Genomic DNA, 18,149 nt, shown 5'->3' with positions numbered 1-18,149 from the left:
TTTCAAAGTGTCAAAGTCATGCAAAGCAAAGTAGAGTACAGTAAACCACATCCCCATACAATCCTAAACCTCAGAATTTGTCCTCCACTCCACTTCCCTCATACACAGAAGTCTACAGCTCAGGTGATATAGTGGTCATCTAAATGTAGAGGATAGAGAGAGGAAGAGTGGAGATGGGATTCTTACCCATGTCACCAGGGGTATGTGTGGTCTGGAGGGGCTAACAACTACGCCACACTCCAGCACATACTGTACGATGTACACACTCGACAATTAGTCGACTGTATCCACTTAGGTAAGCTAAAGGGTAGGTCTGTGAAGTGCTAATAGTGTTGTCATGGCAACAGTATCACAATACTACGATACCCAATTTTCCAAAAAGGAAAACACGAACCAGACTATACTCTGATTCAAGTAAATTACTAAAATATTAATAATTACAAATATTGTAAAATTAAATAGTACAATGAAATAGTATTCAATTATTGCTTAGAAAATAAGCAAATGTGACTCTGGGTGACACGATAAGACTGTTTGTTTGTTTCCAACATTAGTACTGTTTACCTCATGAAATTATCACAGCTTAAATTGCTTACCATTATACGATACTGGTATCGTGACAACCCTAGTTTTAATGGTCTTACCAAGTGCCAGTCTTGGAGTGCATGTCATCTGAATGACCAGTACGTCAAACTATGTCAGTGTCATATTGTGTCCTATAACTGTTTATGCCTGAGAGGACAGATAAACACACTGTCTCAGACCTCCTCAGAGCTGACCTTTAACTCTTATTCCCTGTTATTCCCTCACTGATACAACAGCCCCGTGGTCCACTAATAGTGGTGAAATAATTAGTTTTTAAGGAGGGCCTACTGAGGCGTGCAGTCAGTGGGAGGCATGCTGCATGGGTAAACTAACTACAGCCATAATTCAAAATGAACTATTACTCACCACAGCTTGAGAGACTGTACTCACTGAGATTCTGTGATAAACACTTAAGTTATGGAGAGGACTGTTGTTGGTTAGCTTTAAACTGTAGCTACTCAGCATTCCACAATGACTGTACCCTCTTTATGTAGCCTATCAGTGGAGGCTTGCTGACCTCTGACCTTTGACCTGAGTGACCTCTATCTCTGAACTCTGTTAAACCCTATAATGATATTAATCAGTAGAATAAAAATACACTCTTTCTCGTTTGTTCTAGCATGTCAATCTGGCCTCCTCTGTTTGGCTGTAAATGTACATGTCTGCATCTCTCTCTCTCTCTCTCTCTCTCTCTCTCTCTCTCTCTCTCTCTCTCTCTCTCTCTCACTCTCTCTCTCTCTCTCTCAGTGCATGCTGGGAGTTTTTTGAAGTTTGAGTGTTTGGTGTGGAGGGCTCTGTCCTAACTTATTTCTTGATTCTTTCCTTGGTCTTTCCTTTCAATTTCAATGTTCTATGGTGGAGGGTTAATGCACTGTTTGTTTTAGTGGTACCCACTGTTTTCTTTTCAAAGTTAGGGAGGAAGAGGACAAAGGTTTAGTTTCCTGGGGTTTTGAACGGTGTGGTGTGAGCGATGGCTTCGCAGCCTAGCGCGGAGGAGACGCTGTCGTTACGGCATGGATTCAGGTGTGTTCCCAATAAGGGAATTAAGGAGGAGGAGGTTCTGCTCGCGGTTGGCGAACAGGTAGGAGCTGAATTTATACATTCCGCTTCTAGAATGAACAAAGCTGTGGTTGTGTTCATGAAAAGAGCAAATTTGGTGGGTAGGCTCATTTCTAGTGGAATATTTGTAAGGGGTGTGTTGGTGCCAATTTCTCCTCTTTCTACCCCTTCGACTAGGGTGGTAGTTGCAAATTTGCCTCAGTTTATTACGGATGATCAAATCAGGAAGGAGTTGAGTCGTTTTGGTAAGTTCGCTAGTGGTTTTCGTGTACTGTCAGCAGGTTTTCAGGCAGATGCCGTCAAGCATGTTGTTTCGTTCCGGAGGCAAGTGTTCATGTTTCTGAATAACAATGAGCAACAGTTAAATGTGCATTTTAAAGTGAGGCATGGGCAGGGGCTCTACTGATAGTCTACGGTGCTTTGAGTGTGGAGATTTGGGGCATAAGAGCTTTGCGTGCCCACATAAAGGCCGTAGAGAAGGTGAGGGTTCAAGCACCAGTGGTGGAAATCGAGGTCAACGTGCAGGGGGCCCTGAGACGCAGGCAGCAGAGGCTGGGCCTAGTCTTGCGACAGATCAAATAAAATCAAATCACATTTTATTGGCCACATGCACCGAATACAACAGGTGTAGTAGACATTACAGTGAAATGCTTACTTACAGCCCTTAACCAACAATGCATTTATTTTTTAACAAAAAAAGTAAAATAAAACAACAACAAAAAAGTGTTGAGAAAAAAAGAACAGAAGTAAAATAAAATAACAGGGGGGTACCGGTGCAGAGTCAATGTGCGGGGGCACCGTCTAGTTGAGGTAGTTGAGGTAATATGTACATGTGGGTAGAGTGACTATGCATAAATAATTAACAGAGTAGCAGCAGCGTAAAAATAAGGGGTGGGGGTGGGGGTGGGGGGGCAGTGCAAATAGTTTGGGTAGCCATGATTAGCTGTTCAGGAGTCTTATGGCTTGGGGGTAGAAGCTGTTGAGAAGTCTTTGGACCTAGACTTGGCACTCCGGTACCGCTTGCCGTGCGGTAGCAGAGAGAACAGTCTATGACTAGGGTGGCTGGAGTCTTTGACAATTTTGAGGGCCTTCCTCTGACACCGCCTGGTATAGAGGTCCTGGATGGCAGGAAGCTTGGCCCCAGTGATGTACTGGGCCGTACGCACTACCCTCTGTAGTGTCTTGCGGTCGGAGGCCGAGCAGTTGCCATACCAGGTAGTGTAGCTAAGGCTGGGCCTAGTCATGCTACAGATGGTGGGGTAGATGAGGCTGGGTCTAGTCATGCTATAGATGGTGGTGTAGGTGAGGCTGGGTCTAGTCATGCTATGGATGGTGGTGTATCTGAGGCTGGGTCTAGTCATGCTATAGATGGTGGTGTAGGTGAGGCTGGGTCTAGTCATGTTATGGATGGTGGTGTAGATGAGGCTGGGTCTAGTCATGCTATAGATGGTGGTGTAGATGAGGCTGGGTCTTGTCATGTTATGGATGGTGGTGTAGATGAGGTTGGGCCTAGTCATGCTATAGGTGGTGGTGTAGATGAGGCTGGGTGTAGTCATGTTATGGATGGTGGTGTAGCTGAGACTGGTTCTAGTCATGTCATGGATGGTGGTGTAGATGAGGCTGGGTCTAGTCATGCTATAGATGGTGGTGTAGATGAGGCTGGGTCTTGTCATGTTATGGATCAAATCAAATCAAATCAAATCACATTTTATTGGTCACATGCGCCGAATACAACAGGTGCAGACATTACAGTGAAATGCTTACTTACAGCCCTTAACCAACAGTGCATTTATTTTAAACAAAAAAGTAAGAATAAAACAACAACAAAAAAAGTGTTGAGAAAAAAAGAGCAGAAGTAAAATAAAGTGACAGTAGGGAGGCTATATATACAGTAAAATAAAGTGACAGTAGGGAGGCTATATATACAGGGGGGTACCGTTGCATAGTCAATGAACTATGGTGGTGTAGATGAGGCTGGGTCTAGTCATGTTATGGATGGTGGTGTAGCTGAGACTGGTTCTAGTCATGTCATGGATGGTGGTGTAGATGAGGCTGGGCTTAGTCAGGTTATGCTAGTGGATGAGGAGAGTATAGTGGGGAAGGGTAAGCGACTAGGGGGGGTGGAGGAGGGTGTCAAGCGAAAGAGAAAAAAGGGGAAGAAGAAAGGAGGTGGGCGGCAGGTAGCTTAGTGGTTAAGAGCGTTGTGTCAGTAACCGAAAGGTCACTGGTTCTAATCCCAGAGCCGATTAGGTGAAAAATCTGTCGATGTGCCCTTGAGCAAGGCACTTAACCCTAATTGCTCATGTAAGTCGCTCTGGATAAGAGCGTCTGCTAAATGACTAAAATGTAAATGTGAAAGGCACCAAGGAACCTTTGCCTGGAGCTGGGGGGGAGGCCCTGACTAGAGAGGAAGGGCAGGTGGTCAGGTTGGAAGATGAGGAGGAGGAAGGTGAGTCTGAGGAAGACGATGACGATGAGGAGGATTTATTTTCTGGGTCCAGGGAAACAGTTAATCTTGAGGCTTTTTTTGCGATCCGGGAAAGTTTGTAAGATCAGTACAACATGCTATGAAAAATGAGGGGCATGGTGTCCTCTCACCCAGGAAACGGTTTAGGTTGAGGAAGTGGGTCACAACCGTGCGTGAAGGTCTACCTTCAGACACTGTTTAGATGAAAGTTTTCTTTCTGGCACTGGGGCTTTTTGAGCTTTACTATTGGTCTCTTTCTTTGCTGGCTTTTCTCCCACTTCTTATGGAGACTCTTTGGGTAGGCTCACTTAATATTAATGGCGCCAGAGATGGGAAAGAGGAGTGTGTTGGGTGAATATGTAAAACAAAAAAAAGTACAGGTGTTGTTTCTGCAGGAGACGCATAGCGATGTCGTGAATGAAGTTGATTGGGGGCTCTGGTGGAAAGGGGCAAGTGTGCTGAGCCATGGGACAAATGTTAGTGCAGGGGTGGCAGTCCTTTTTGTACCGGGTCTGTCTGTAAAAATGTGCTCCTCAAAAGAGGTGTGTAGGGGTATTTGAGTTCTATAAAATGATAAAAAGTGTGGAGATGTTTCAAGAGATGTGGTGTGTTGGGGGGGCTGTCTGTATAGCTGGGGGAGATGGTCTGGATATACGGTTGTAGAAGTGGTGAGGTATGGGTTATTGTGATGTGTGGTGTTGTTTTCGTATCGTGGGGTAGAGGGAAAGGTGAGTATGCAGTACAGGGGATATTGGTCATTTTTTATGTTTTTTTTTTGTTTTTTTGGGAGGGGGGGTTTAATGAAATGAGGATGTACCATTAAAGAAAGAAAAAAAGTCAAAAAGTCTCTCTCTCTCTCTCTCTCTCTCTCTCTCTCTCTCTGTGTGTCCTGTGCCTTAAAAGAGACGCTACTCTGTCCGTCACACACAAGGCACCTCTTGTTCCTATAACACAGCCATCGTCTTTTAATGCAACAGCCAGGCCCGTAGAGCTGGGCCACAGCTGGGTGCAGGATGGACGGGTCAAACATCTCTTTCTTTCAGGAGGTGATAAACATGAAAAAGGAGAAGAGGAGTCTCTTTTGAGCACAGAGCCAGATGACAAAGATGCCATCAGGGAAATACGATCTTGTGATGTCCATTTTCTGAATTATGAGTTATGAAGAGTGTGTGTGCGGGACGGTGTGTGTGTCTGGGAAGAAGACTGTATGTCTGTCCATGACTGTAAGACCGTAAGTGTGTCCTAAGAAGTTGATTTGCAAAACAGAAATACAAAACAGAAATGCAAAACAGAAATACAAAACAGAAATACAAAACAGAAACACAAAACAGAAATGTCCCCAAATAAAAGCTAATTTGATCTCAAATTGAATATGATTTAGACTTCACTGTACCAATACTTATGGAGGGAACTGTAGGATGAGATCTTGTGATGTCCATTTCCTGAATTATGAAGTGTGTGTGTGTGTGTGTGTGTCTGGAAAGAGGTATATCTGTGTCCACTGTCCTTGACAGTGAGGCTTCACTTCTCTTTAACAAGGTTAGAGTCTGCCCCTGCCCCCTTCCTCACCCCACCCTAACCCTCTAACTGATGTCCTGAATCCACACACATACATACAAACAAAACATTCCTACAGTATACCCTTGTCCATGTGCCATAAACATTTATCTACTGGAAAAATTTCTCAACAAACTCATCCATATACACACACACACTCTCCGTCACACACTTCTCTGTATAAGATTGCAACAGAGGATCTGAAAAAGTGCACCGTGACTGGAGAGGAGATAAGACAAACACTGTGATGTCTGAGGATTTAACAAGCCTGTTAGGAGTGTGTGCTCTGTCTTCTTCAAGTCTAGGGCTGACCAGTGTTTTTAACAGGTTTGGGTCACTCTCTCTTCTGTGACATTAAAGTTCTTGATCCTCAGCAACAGTTTGTGATGATATTTCTCTCTCGGTTGCCATGGATAAAATGTTGAGGTTTTGGGGAGCTGACACACTAATAGGACACATGTAGCTTTTGGACAGACAGACACACATCCTCACACACACAAACACACCCAGCTGCTCGCTGTCTGTCTAACTCCTCTCTTTACAGAAGAAAGTTTCATTTCACGTCTGTTACAGCAGGCCAAGACAAGAGCCTATGATCCACACTGACTCTCTCTGAAGGAATCAGAGCCATGAGAGAAGAAAACAGCAACCTCCCATCTCAAATCTTTAGTGATAGCAGCAGGTTTGGACCCCCTCCCCTCTCACCCCTCCTGTTCCCTCGCCCACACGCACCACTACACCCTGTTCTTTATCATCGCTATTCATGCTTGACAGGCAGCACTGAGGTATGGGGTTATTAAGGTCAGGGCTGAGGTATGGGGATAAGGTCAGGGCTGAGGGATGGGGTTATTAAGGTCAGGGCTGAGGGATGGGGTTATTAAGGTCAGGGCTGAGGTATGGGGTTATTAAGGTCAGGGCTGAGGGATGGGGTTATTAAGGTCAGGGCTGAGGTATGGGGTTATTAAGGTCAGGGCTGAGGGATGGGGTTATTAAGGTCAGGGCTGAGGTATGGGGTTATTAAGGTCAGGGCTGAGGTATGGGGTTATTAAGGTCAGGACTGAGGTATGGGGTTAAGGTCAGGGCTGAGGTATGGGGTTATTAAGGTCAGGGCTTACACACTTGGATGTGATTGAGGATTATATGTTTGGCTGAGAGGCTTGCAGCCAGGCTGGGCACTGACATCATGCTTGTTCGGCTGGTATGCTTCCTACAGGTCAATAGACAAGATGTCCAACCTGTCAGCAAATCAGTCCAGATCCCATCCTTCCTGATCCTGCCCTGGCTCTGGTCAGGGGTTCTGCTCACTGTCTGAGGCTCAATACACTGTGTCAATCAAACAGTAATCAAACAGGGTCTATTAGAGTTTTTGATGATGTGCTATGTAGACATTCTCCCCTGATTGAAATTGAAATCAAAAGGTCTACACTACAGTACAAAAAGAGCTTAAAAGAGTTGATGGAGAGTTCACCAAGGTCGTCTCTCTCTTGCACATGCACGCACATGCACACACGCACACACACACACATACACACAGGCGTACTGTAAATAGAACAAGTGGCCTCTCAGATCTTCCCTCAGAGGGCCATGGCATTCCGGACAGTTCCATTATCCTGTCCCTATGGAGACAGGGAAGTTGATGACGGGTGAGGGCATGGACTTCGGGATGTATACATGGCCTTGTTTTCATGGAACAAGGAAATCATGCCATTTATAGACACGCACGGATGCACACACACACACAAACACACACACACACACACACACAATCGCCTTCCCACCAACGCAGAGTCGTTGTCTATATAAAAAAGATCAGTTGCTTGTTAATGTTTTCAGCTTCCTGTGCCGCGTGTCATTTCCTGTTCCACATCGGCCATCAGCTTTTCCCATGAAGGGATGGGGGACAAAATTATTTTCAAACTGGGACAGAACAGTCTTTCTCACTCCCTCACCCTCTCTCTTTCTCTCTCTTTCTCTGGAAGACAGTGAGGTCTTTCCAGTCCTCTTCTACTGTTTTTGGGACTGTAATTTATCCCTGTGATATTCCAGCCCCCTCCCTGCAGGAGAAGGAGGAGGAGGAGGAGGAGGAGGAGGAGGAGGAGGAGGAAGGCTCCCAGTACAAAAGAGAGCATTGATCTGCTGAACATGTTTTCTGCTAAGGAAGCCTTGTGTCCCAAGTCCTCAAGCTGTCCTGTCCTGGGCCAGGCCAATCATTGTCTAGGACAACAGGCTGTTCATACTGGTGCTGGACTAGACTGGGGCCTCTGGCCTAGAGGCTCTTGGTTTCATTTGTCCTTCAAATGTCGCAAAATACCTCTCAAATATCAATACCTTACAATCACCAACCTGCTATAGACACAAGTAATTCATCCTTTGTTTTGAGGGCTCGTCAAACACTTTACATGCATTTGTCAACACTTTACAATCTTATGGACACAAGCACTTTGTTTATTTCCCAGTTTTATTGGACTGGCGTTACGAGCTACAACCCACAATAACTTTGACTATGAAGCAACTATGAGTGTGTATCAGTGCCTAGAGGAGCGTGATATTTTCTTGAACTCTCTCTGTGAATAAAACCCTCCACAGTCTGCCAGGGGGAGTGGGTGGTGGCAGGGATCGAGGACAACCATGCCATATCACTTCTCTGGCCAACGCTAAACACCCATGAAATTACCATCTCTGGAACACAATTTTCTCTGACACAATCAACTCCTCTCTCTGCTCTCTGTCGATCCTCCCTTCCCAGAAACCACTGCCTCTGTTTCTCTCTCTCTCCTTTTTCTTTTTCCTACAGTAATGAGTTCTGTGGGAGAATGTTAACAAGCTGAAGGATCTTGGCGTTTCGGGGGTTTTGGGTTGTTCCTCATTGTATTCATAATGGAGTTAGGAGACATATTCTAACACAGATGCCAGACTGATGACAGTGTTGGACGATGCCCTTCTACAACTGCATTGCCACATCCATATTGTATCGAGAAGCAGTAAAAATTTAACAATGTATGGCCGTAATCGACCCCTGGGAGCGGTTGATATTTCTGCGGTCGCCAGTTCAACCGAAGAACAACTGTCATCGATTCAAAACAGCTGTAGTTCAACCTTTGCCAATCCAGGGGCCTGTGAATGATCAACAGGAAAAAGTGATGAGTCCACTCTTCCCCAGAGAGAGACAAAGGAAGATAGATAGCGGGATAGAGAGAGCGAGAGAGAGAGAGAGAGAGAGAGAAGGAGAGGGAGAGGGAGAGGGGACAGACATCTGGGAGGAGCGTCTTCTCTTCAGTTTGATTCATAGACAAATCAATCAACCTGACGAGGAGAAGATGTTGATTTGGCTCAACTGACGCCAATGACTCTTAGAGCGAATGAGAATTTACTACAACAATATGCTAGAAATCAAGTGGAAGGAGCAAGACAATAGACAATAGACACAACTACTTTTGGAAATAAACCAGGATTGTACAAAAAAAAGTGAAAACAGCCTTTTGCCTTTTGGGATGGCACAAGTGTTTATGATGTAAAAATCTAACGAATGATTTTACAACTAGGCCCAGTGGATGTGTGAATGTGAGGGAGTGAGAACATGAGGGAGTGAGAATGGGGAGTGAGAATATGAGGGAGTGAGAATGGGGAGTGAGAATATGAGGGAGGGAGAATGGGGAGTGAGAATATGAGGGAGGGAGAATGGGGAGTGTGAATATGAGGGAGGGAGAATGGGGAGTGTGAATATGAGGGAGGGAGAATGGGGAGTGTGAATATGAGGGAGGGAGAATGGGGAGTGTGAATATGAGGGAGGGAGAATGGGGAGTGAGAATATGAGGGAGGGAGAATGGGGAGTGTGAATATGAGGGAGGGAGAATGGGGAGTGAGAATATGAGGGAGGGAGAATGGGGAGTGAGAATATGAGGGAGGGAGAATGGGGAGTGTGAATATGAGGGAGGGAGAATGGGGAGTGTGAATATGAGGGAGGGAGAATGGGGAGTGTGAATATGAGGGAGGGAGAATGGGGAGTGTGAATATGAGGGAGGGAGAATGGGGAGTGTGAATATGAGGGAGGGAGAATGGGGAGTGTGAATATGAGGGAGTGAGAATGGGGAGTGTGAATATGAGGGAGGGAGAATGGGGAGTGGGAGAGACCCGATGATTTCTTTCTTTCTTTGCATTTTGTTTACTGGAACAAATGTCATGGGAACAACATGCCAAAGTGCAACCGGGGGAGAAATCAAGACTCTTTCCCCTCTCTATCTGGCCGAGATAAAGAGAGAGAGTTGAGCGAGATAAAGCCCCTTGAATTGAGAGAGAGTGAGAGAGAGAGAGAGAGAGAGAGAGAGAGAGAGAGAGAGAGAGAGAGAGAGAGAGGGAGAGAGAGAGTGAGAAACACAGAGAGAGTGGGAGGGAGGGAAGAGATAGCGTTGACGGTCTGACCCTCACTCACAAGGCCTTTGCATCCTTAAAGCTGTTTAATGTTTTTCCTGTCTCTCTCACCTCTACTACTCCTTATGGGGTTTCCTGTAACCTGGTGACTGTAGAGGTCAAATGTTCCACACACTGTATTGTCGACCTGGTAAATTCCCAAGTCCCAACACAACCGGGTTGGAGTACAATTCCCTTTTAAGAACTCACTAACAAAGCCTTCTTCTCACTGGCTGTGTGCTTTACGAACTGAAGAACTCCATCCTTGTGGTTAGAACGTCACATAAAGTTTGAACTGGCGGTTTAATAGTTCCTATGAGAATATACTTTGAAGATGAGCAGAAAGAACCAAACTGGCCACTCTGTCTGAGTTTGAGCATGCACTGTAACAACGGCTCTATTAGAATACATCTATTCTCATATTATGGGTTTGACACTGTCCCCCACCTGTCACTCTCCCAGCGGGTCTCCATGGTAATCAGACACTCCTTTACAGCAAAATCAATGGTGTACATTTAACTCTGAAAGTGTAGAATGTACACTATTTTCAGTGAACATATGAGTCTCACTGTACTGTTGTTAAAATCAGCCAGGTCGCCGGTGTTACAAGTCAGAATTCGCCGTCCATCCATGTCTAAGGACGTTGGGAGATGTGGAAACCGGACACTAGGAGCAACAGTGAGCGTTGTTACCTTGGAGTAGGCTTTGGTTTGCTACGGTGTTGTGGACGGGGATGGAGGATGGGCGTAAGCATCTGCCTCTGGTTCCCCAAAGGTTGCATGTTCGAATCCAGCGATAAAAAGTTGATTTTTATATTTTTGTTTTAAGCCTATCCCAAACGTTAACCGTTAATGCCTAACCTTAAGATTTTGGAGTCAATGCCTAAACTTAATCTTAAACAATGTGAAATTTGACGTTTGGAACACCTTTGAAATTTGACGTTTGAGAAACATGGATGAACATCTAATTCTGACGTGAGACTGTGAGAGCTAATTAGTTAAAATAACACTTTGAAAGTGTTAAAGATTGGAATCTGTTGCATTGTTCCCCATTTAACTCTAAAAGTGTGAAATGTACACTATTTTCAGTGAACATACAGTATGAGTCCCACTGTACAGGTGTTAAAATTACACTTTTGAAAGTGTTAAAAATGTAACTATGTTGCAGTGTTCCCCATTTAACTATTAAATTGTTCAAATGAACTCCATTGTGGTGTTTACAACACCTACAGTGTAAAACATTACACTTGATTTAGAGTAAAATGATGCTGTTACACTTTCTCAGTGTAAGAATTGAACACCTGTAGTGTTACAGTAAATTCAGTTGGGGTGTTTTTTTCACACTATATGGTGTAAAGCCTAATTTGCATATTTTCCAGGGTGTCTTTTCATTTTGAGTAAATTGTAGAGTTAACGCCCATTACTGTATTTGTTAGTGACAGAGACATGGCTGTTGAATTCTTTCCTTTTAAAGGGCTGTGGCTTTCACCAAGTGAGTTCCTAGGGGAACGTTATCGTTCAAATTAAACTCTATGAAAATACAGTCCATATTTCATAAGGCCTTAATTATTGGCCTAGTAAGTGGCCTAGTTTTACCCTAACACAGTGGTGTTAGGAAACTCCTGGTTTACAGGCCACATCAGGCCTGCAAATCCCATTATGCTGGCTTGGAAAGTGATATGTAATTCCAGCCAGAGTTAGGATATCCAACAGATGGAGTTTTTATTCACCCGCAACCTGCATTCAGAATGACTGTCAGGGTTAGTTAACTTAATAAAAAAAACTCTTCCTAAACCATTTAAACTGGAACAATCATTTCAGTAATGGGTGCAATAAATCTAACTAACTGATTGGATTAGTTTAAAAAAATGTATGTTATTTATCTTCGTGTAGCATAAGATTAATTAAACAATCAATATTCATGCAAAAACACAGATATTAAAAACCATCCTAAAAAATCTACCTGCAGTAGAGCATGCTGGAAAATATAATGATGGGTGTGGTTTTAATGGGACTGTTTTACTCTCTACAGTGTAAAACAATAACTGTGATTATTAACACCAACACTGGGGGTTCTTTTACACCACTGAGTGTTAATTTCACTCTTACAGAGGGACATTTAACTCCTGAAACAACACTTGAAATGTTACCAAAAAAAAATCAGCACTGGACAATTTGCTGTGTAAATGATAACAGACTACCAAGACTATATCCCTGCTCAGTAATTGGTTCCTCTTACAGATCCTGTCCCCCCCCCCCCCCCCTTCCTCCGTCTCTCTCTCTCCGCCCATTATCTCATTATCAACCTGGTGTTTAATCTGTCTCTCCCTCCCTGCTTTCACAACATCTGCCCTGGAGAGCTACCGTCCTGTAGGTTTTTGCTCCAACCCTAATCTAGCACACCTGATTCTAATAATTAGTAGGTTGATAAGATGAATCAGGTTAGTAACACCTGGGGTTGGAGCGAAAACCTACAGGAGGGAAGCTCTCCAGGAACAGGGTTGGGCAGTCCTGCTCTAGAGGCTCCTCCATCCCCTCTTTATACTGTTAAGTTAATGGTGTGAGTTTCACCACTTTCTCTAACAGCATGTGTGATAAGAGGATAAGGACGTGAGACAAAGGGGTTGGGAAACAGCCCATTGGTAGATATACTGGGAGTCAAACCATAATAGAAATGAGTTCATATGTTACCCAGACAGAGAGGTTCGTATTGACGAAGGTCTGGTTGGGTGTTATCGCTTCAAGTAGTCTTTCTATTATTGTTGCATTGTTATGGTGCTTTCACACCTCCTGGATAGCCAATTGAAATACTTAATTTAGAGGTGTAGAGCACAGGAGGCTGGTGAGGGGAGGACGGCTCAAAATAATGTCTGCAATGGAGTGAATGGGATGGTATCAAACACATGTAAACCACGTGGGACTTGGAAACCATGTGGGACATGTGGGACTTGGAAGTCATTTGGGACACATGGAAACCATGTGTTTGATGTGTTCAATACCATTCAATTTATTTCGTTCCAGCCATTACTATGAGCCCCTCCTCCCCAATTAAGGTGCCACCAGCCACCTGTGGTATTGAGTTATGGAGGGTTGACTAGAGATGGAGATAGAGCTGGGGGCACACAGTGTTGTGTCGTGGTTAGAGAGCAGAACAAGGAAGGAAATATGACTTACCCTGGCACCTTTCTCAGGGAAGCATTTACACCCTCCGCTGCAGTCTCTCCCTCCACATGGCCCACTGTACTTCTTGCCACCCTGGAGAACACATCACAGAGAACTGGGTTAGAGACAACAAAACAATATCATGGATAGACAGTAATAACCCTCAAACATACTGTAATATGTTCATGTGTAGCTTACAGGTTTTGTCTGGTATACGGTGGTGCATGGGATATGCACGTGTATAGTTGAACACGCATGTCCTTAATTGTACACAGTAGTCAATATACTCAGGATCTGCTGTGCTGTGAATATAATATATATATATAACAGACTGCGTGTGTATAGTAGTTGTTTATGACTGTGGGGTCATTGGGGTCATTGGGGTCATAGCATGACTGTGTTTGATAGTCTGGATACTGTCTGAGGATATGATCTGTATGGTGGTCTGTGTGCTAAATGGTTGTTTTGATGTGGATCGTCTGACTCATTTCAGCCATTAACACCCCTGGACATACAGACAGACAGACAGACAGACTGGACAGACAGACAGCACGTTCCTTTTATATGTAACCCTCCCATTCATCAGAGTCGTACACTGAGATCCTTATTCTGACAGTGAGAATGAGCCTGTGAACAATCCCCCAGACTCCCCACAGAGGCGTTAGGCTGCATACCAGTGCTACTTCCACGAGGTAGTCTGTACAGGACTGGACACAAACTTGAACCAACCATGACCAGAGTTCAGTGTGGACAAGACATGATCAAACACAGAAGTCCCATAGCCTATGGTGGTTACTAACTGGTGGGTTGGGACCCATTGTTGGGTTTTGGCCAGTTTTGCTATGGTTGTGACTAAAGACTGGGTTGTGGTCTGAGACATGGTTCTGTTTACTTGGTGGGTCACACAGAACATTTCCAGGCTGGGGCACTATTGAAAAATGTCTGGAACCTCTGCCCTGGGCTTCCCATGGAGACCCTAGGCTACATACTAACAGCAACACAAAGCACTCTGTTTGTAACATGTAGCATTGACATTGGACAAATCATGATGATCACCAGAGGCCACTGTGGTCACTAAGGCACAAAACACTACTACCTCTATAAGGCCATACATGAATGCAAATTACTTATTTACACTTTGAGATTATTCTTGTATAATAAAAGGTGCTTTACAAAAATGTAATACATTATTATTATTATTATTATTATTTGACCTATAGGACATATTTGCATGCTTAATGTTCCACAAGAGTTTCCACAGCTGAGCCTGACAGTGAATAGCAATGAAAGGAAAGCAAACACTCCCAGGAAAACCTGCCCAAACTGTTTCCCTATCAGAGAACAATAGAAGGCATAGAATGAGCGACTCAGCCTGTATATATCTTAGACAATCAGTCCATAGTTGACATGCAAGGAGTCTCCAAGGCTGGTTTATCTTCTGACGTCATTGGACTGTGTCCTCCTAACCCCCCGTCTACACACTCATACCAGCGCCTGCTTAGACAGCAATCGCCAACCCCGATCCCCCACCCCGATCCCCCACCCCCCACCCGCCTGCAAAAAACTCCCTAAACTTTCCAAACGTTCACTTTATGTTCTCAGCGCGACAAAGTGGCAGATTAGGAATCGTAGAAAAAGAGCCCATTGAGACCCTCCCCAGGATCACAAAGAGAGTCTTTCACCCTGCAGACGATGTCCTTTCATGATCCCCTATCTTCCCCACCACAAAGGACCTTCTGCCCTTCGCTATGGAATGCATGGGGATCAATTTCCTCCCTAACTGGCTGTAGCTATCTCGGGATCTCTGAATCTAAAGGCGACACATCTTTAGCAGACTGTAGATCTTCAGTACAGGCATACTGTGTGGCGGGATAGCCCAGACTGACTGACTATAGTGAAGACTTGACTTGAGACAGTGTCATTCAGGTCTAAATTCCACCTGCTTTTGACATCACAGTAACCTAAAGTGGCTTCCACTACTTTGTACGCTTTTCCTCAATCTGCACTGACATTCCAGAACTGGACAGGTGAAAGCGAATCTGGTAGTCAACAGGCGTCCTCCATACTGCTTCCACCCAGCCTGAGTTCTAGCACCGTACAAGAGAGGATAAGGAGAGGAAGCCATGTCAGACTATTGGGATGCACCCCTGCTGAGGTGTGACATCACAGAGGCATCGCCTGGACAGTGGACTGGAAACCCCACCAGCTACACAATAGGACACATCACCTCCGGACAGACACAAAGGACAGAAATATGTGGCTATGTGGAATCCATTTGCTTTTGCAGTTTGGCCTAAAATAGTGGATGACTATTTCAGCTGAAGACAATGGTATTGTGTTACAATATATCCTGACCCCACCCACCACCATCACAACAACCTGCTCTTTCCAACATCACCTTTTCCAGGCCTGCTACACTAATCACCTTAACATCCTTCATCACATAGAGAGAGCCTGAGGATTCTCAAGGAGAGGCCAGGGGTTTCTTTGGTGGAGAATGGGGGATTGAGGTCCATTCGTTCTCTCTACCCTCACTTCCTCGCTCCTGGTCCTGTGGGGAGTACAGAGTGTGGAGGCTTTTGTCCCAGCCCAGCATTAACACTCTTGTTAATGACAGTCTTGAGGATTAGTTGATTGGGTTGGGACAAAGTCCAGCACACAATGCAGCTGTCCAGAACAGGGTATGTAGGACACTGCTCTAGGCGGGCCCAGACATGAAGCCAGACACCCTTCTAGAATGTTCTCTCTGAACAGTTGATCACACCAGACCAGACCACCCACGTACCCAACACCCCAGCTGAGGCTTTTGGCTCAGTAACAAGCATTTGGTATATTAACATTTATCTGACTCCTACAGCATTCAAAGCCGTTGGGCCAGAGGACCCAGTCCCAGTCTCAACAGTGACATGGTGAACACTGGAACCAGGCTCAACACTTCAGCACAGTGTTATGGACAGCCAGGGTGACAGAGGAGAGCTACAGAAACTGCCTCACTCGAAGATCTAAGATGGAGGACAGAATGCTAATCTCGTAGACTCTGTGTCTGTGGAGTGTATGAGAGAACACAATGTTAATATACATTAACTCTCATGTAAATATTCACATGATGAATTGAGAGGGGATGTTATATAATTCCTCCCCTAATCTAAATGCATTGGACAGTCTGGACTGCTATAGTGAAAGGCTGAGCTATAGTTTCAGTGCATATCCTGTTTGTTTCTAGGAAACCCAACATGACAAGACTCCAATAAACCAGACTGTATAATCTGTTTCTGTTTGAAACATTACTTTTCTAGTTTCCTCTGTGACCGTCCAATGTTAATGATCTTTCACGTGTTGTGCTCAGAGCAAGCTAGACTCTGTGGTCCATCAGACCCTTTGTGGTCACAACCATCTACTCTCCGTGGGCTGTCTGATCAGAAAACATGCATGCACACTCAAATCGAAACCACGTGAACTGCAGGTTTGTGGCACTATGTTTTGCCCCGGGAGATATCTAAATGTCTAAAGAGCATGACCACGACAAAATGGAAAACGTTCCTACATTTCTGAATCCAGATTATTCCAGACAACCTTGACCACAACAATAAACAAACAGACAGACATACAGGGGGATCAGACCAATTATGCAAAAGAGTGTCTGGGACACACACACACACACACACACACACACACACACACACACACACACACACACACACACACACACACACACACACACACACACTTCCCAAACTGCCAAACTGTAACGTATTTCTTTTCTGGGACATGCATACTACCTCTTGGATGTAAACATGTCTAGCGGTGGAGGTGAGGCCCATCGTAACTCACCCAGATAAGCGTTAAGAGCCGCATCACAGGAGGGACTCTGCCAAAGTTAACGGCTTTGTTTCCTGTAAAGTCTAACTTCCCCTGAAACAGGCACCAATGATCTCTTCCCATTGAAGTGTGACTGTAGCTCTAGGCTATCTCTTACCATACACTAGTGTTCTCATGAAGAGATGTGAGCGAAAGTCAACAGGAAACACTGTTCCAAAGAATGGGAGAGAGGTCAGGAGTAAATTACCTTAGTTTATCCATGTCTCATAATGCATCTTCCCCCAGGTCAAACTATTATTCACTTCTTTCTTCATTATTACTGTGACATTTTGAAGTATTGCAGCTAAGCTACCCCTGGTAAGCATACTGAAAACCCTTCCAGGAGAGGCGTATACTGTTTTGGGACTGTGGTTAGTGTGTCTGTCTTGGGACCAGACGATTGCTGATTCTACACCACCAAGAGAGAACTCCCTACCCCAGAATGGTGACCCCTCTGTCTGTGTACATCATGTTCTATTTATGCATGTTTACTCACTAAGGATTGCACAGACCCCACAGACCCCACAGACCCCACAGACCCCACAAACCCCACAGACCCCACAGACCCCACAAACCCCACAGACCCCACAGACCCCACAGACCCCACAGACCCCACAAACCCCACAGACCCCACAGACCCCACAGACCCCACAAACCCCACAGACCCCACAGACCCCACAGACCCCACAGACCCCACAGACCCCACAGACCCCACAAACCCCACAGACCCCACAGACCCCACAAACCCCACAGACTAGAGCCTATGTCCCTGCCTTGTTCCAGTGAGGAGACTGAGACAGCCTGTTTACATCAGGACCATGATGACAGTAATGACAGAGTTCGAGCTAGCAGACATCTGCTGCTGCCAAGGCAATAAACAGCAACATGATAACATAATGCCCCTTATCCCCATGACAGCATCATTCTGCCTCAATGAAAGGTTAGAGAGGTTACGGCAGTTTAAGTGTCTGAGAGTCTGTTTCAGTGTGTGTGTTTTTCTTGAATGAAATGAGAGACTTCTGTGAGGTTGTGTGTGTGTGTGTGTGTGTGTGTGT

General features: G+C 44.9%; 1 protein-coding gene across 1 annotated transcript in view; it reads right to left on the bottom strand.

Moving 5' to 3' along the window:
- Window positions 1-18,149, bottom strand: part of LOC311143831 (uncharacterized protein) — a 105,336-nt gene that overhangs the window by 46,724 nt on the left and 40,463 nt on the right. The window contains 1 exon segment of the mRNA XM_084179713.1: window positions 13,249-13,329. Coding sequence (XP_084035839.1) covers window positions 13,249-13,329 — 81 coding nt within the window.

Source organism: Coregonus lavaretus, assembly GCF_964263955.1.
Source record: "Coregonus lavaretus genome assembly, chromosome: 16".
Lineage (NCBI taxonomy): Eukaryota > Metazoa > Chordata > Actinopteri > Salmoniformes > Salmonidae > Coregonus > Coregonus lavaretus.
This window is presented reverse-complemented; position numbering and strand designations above follow the sequence as displayed.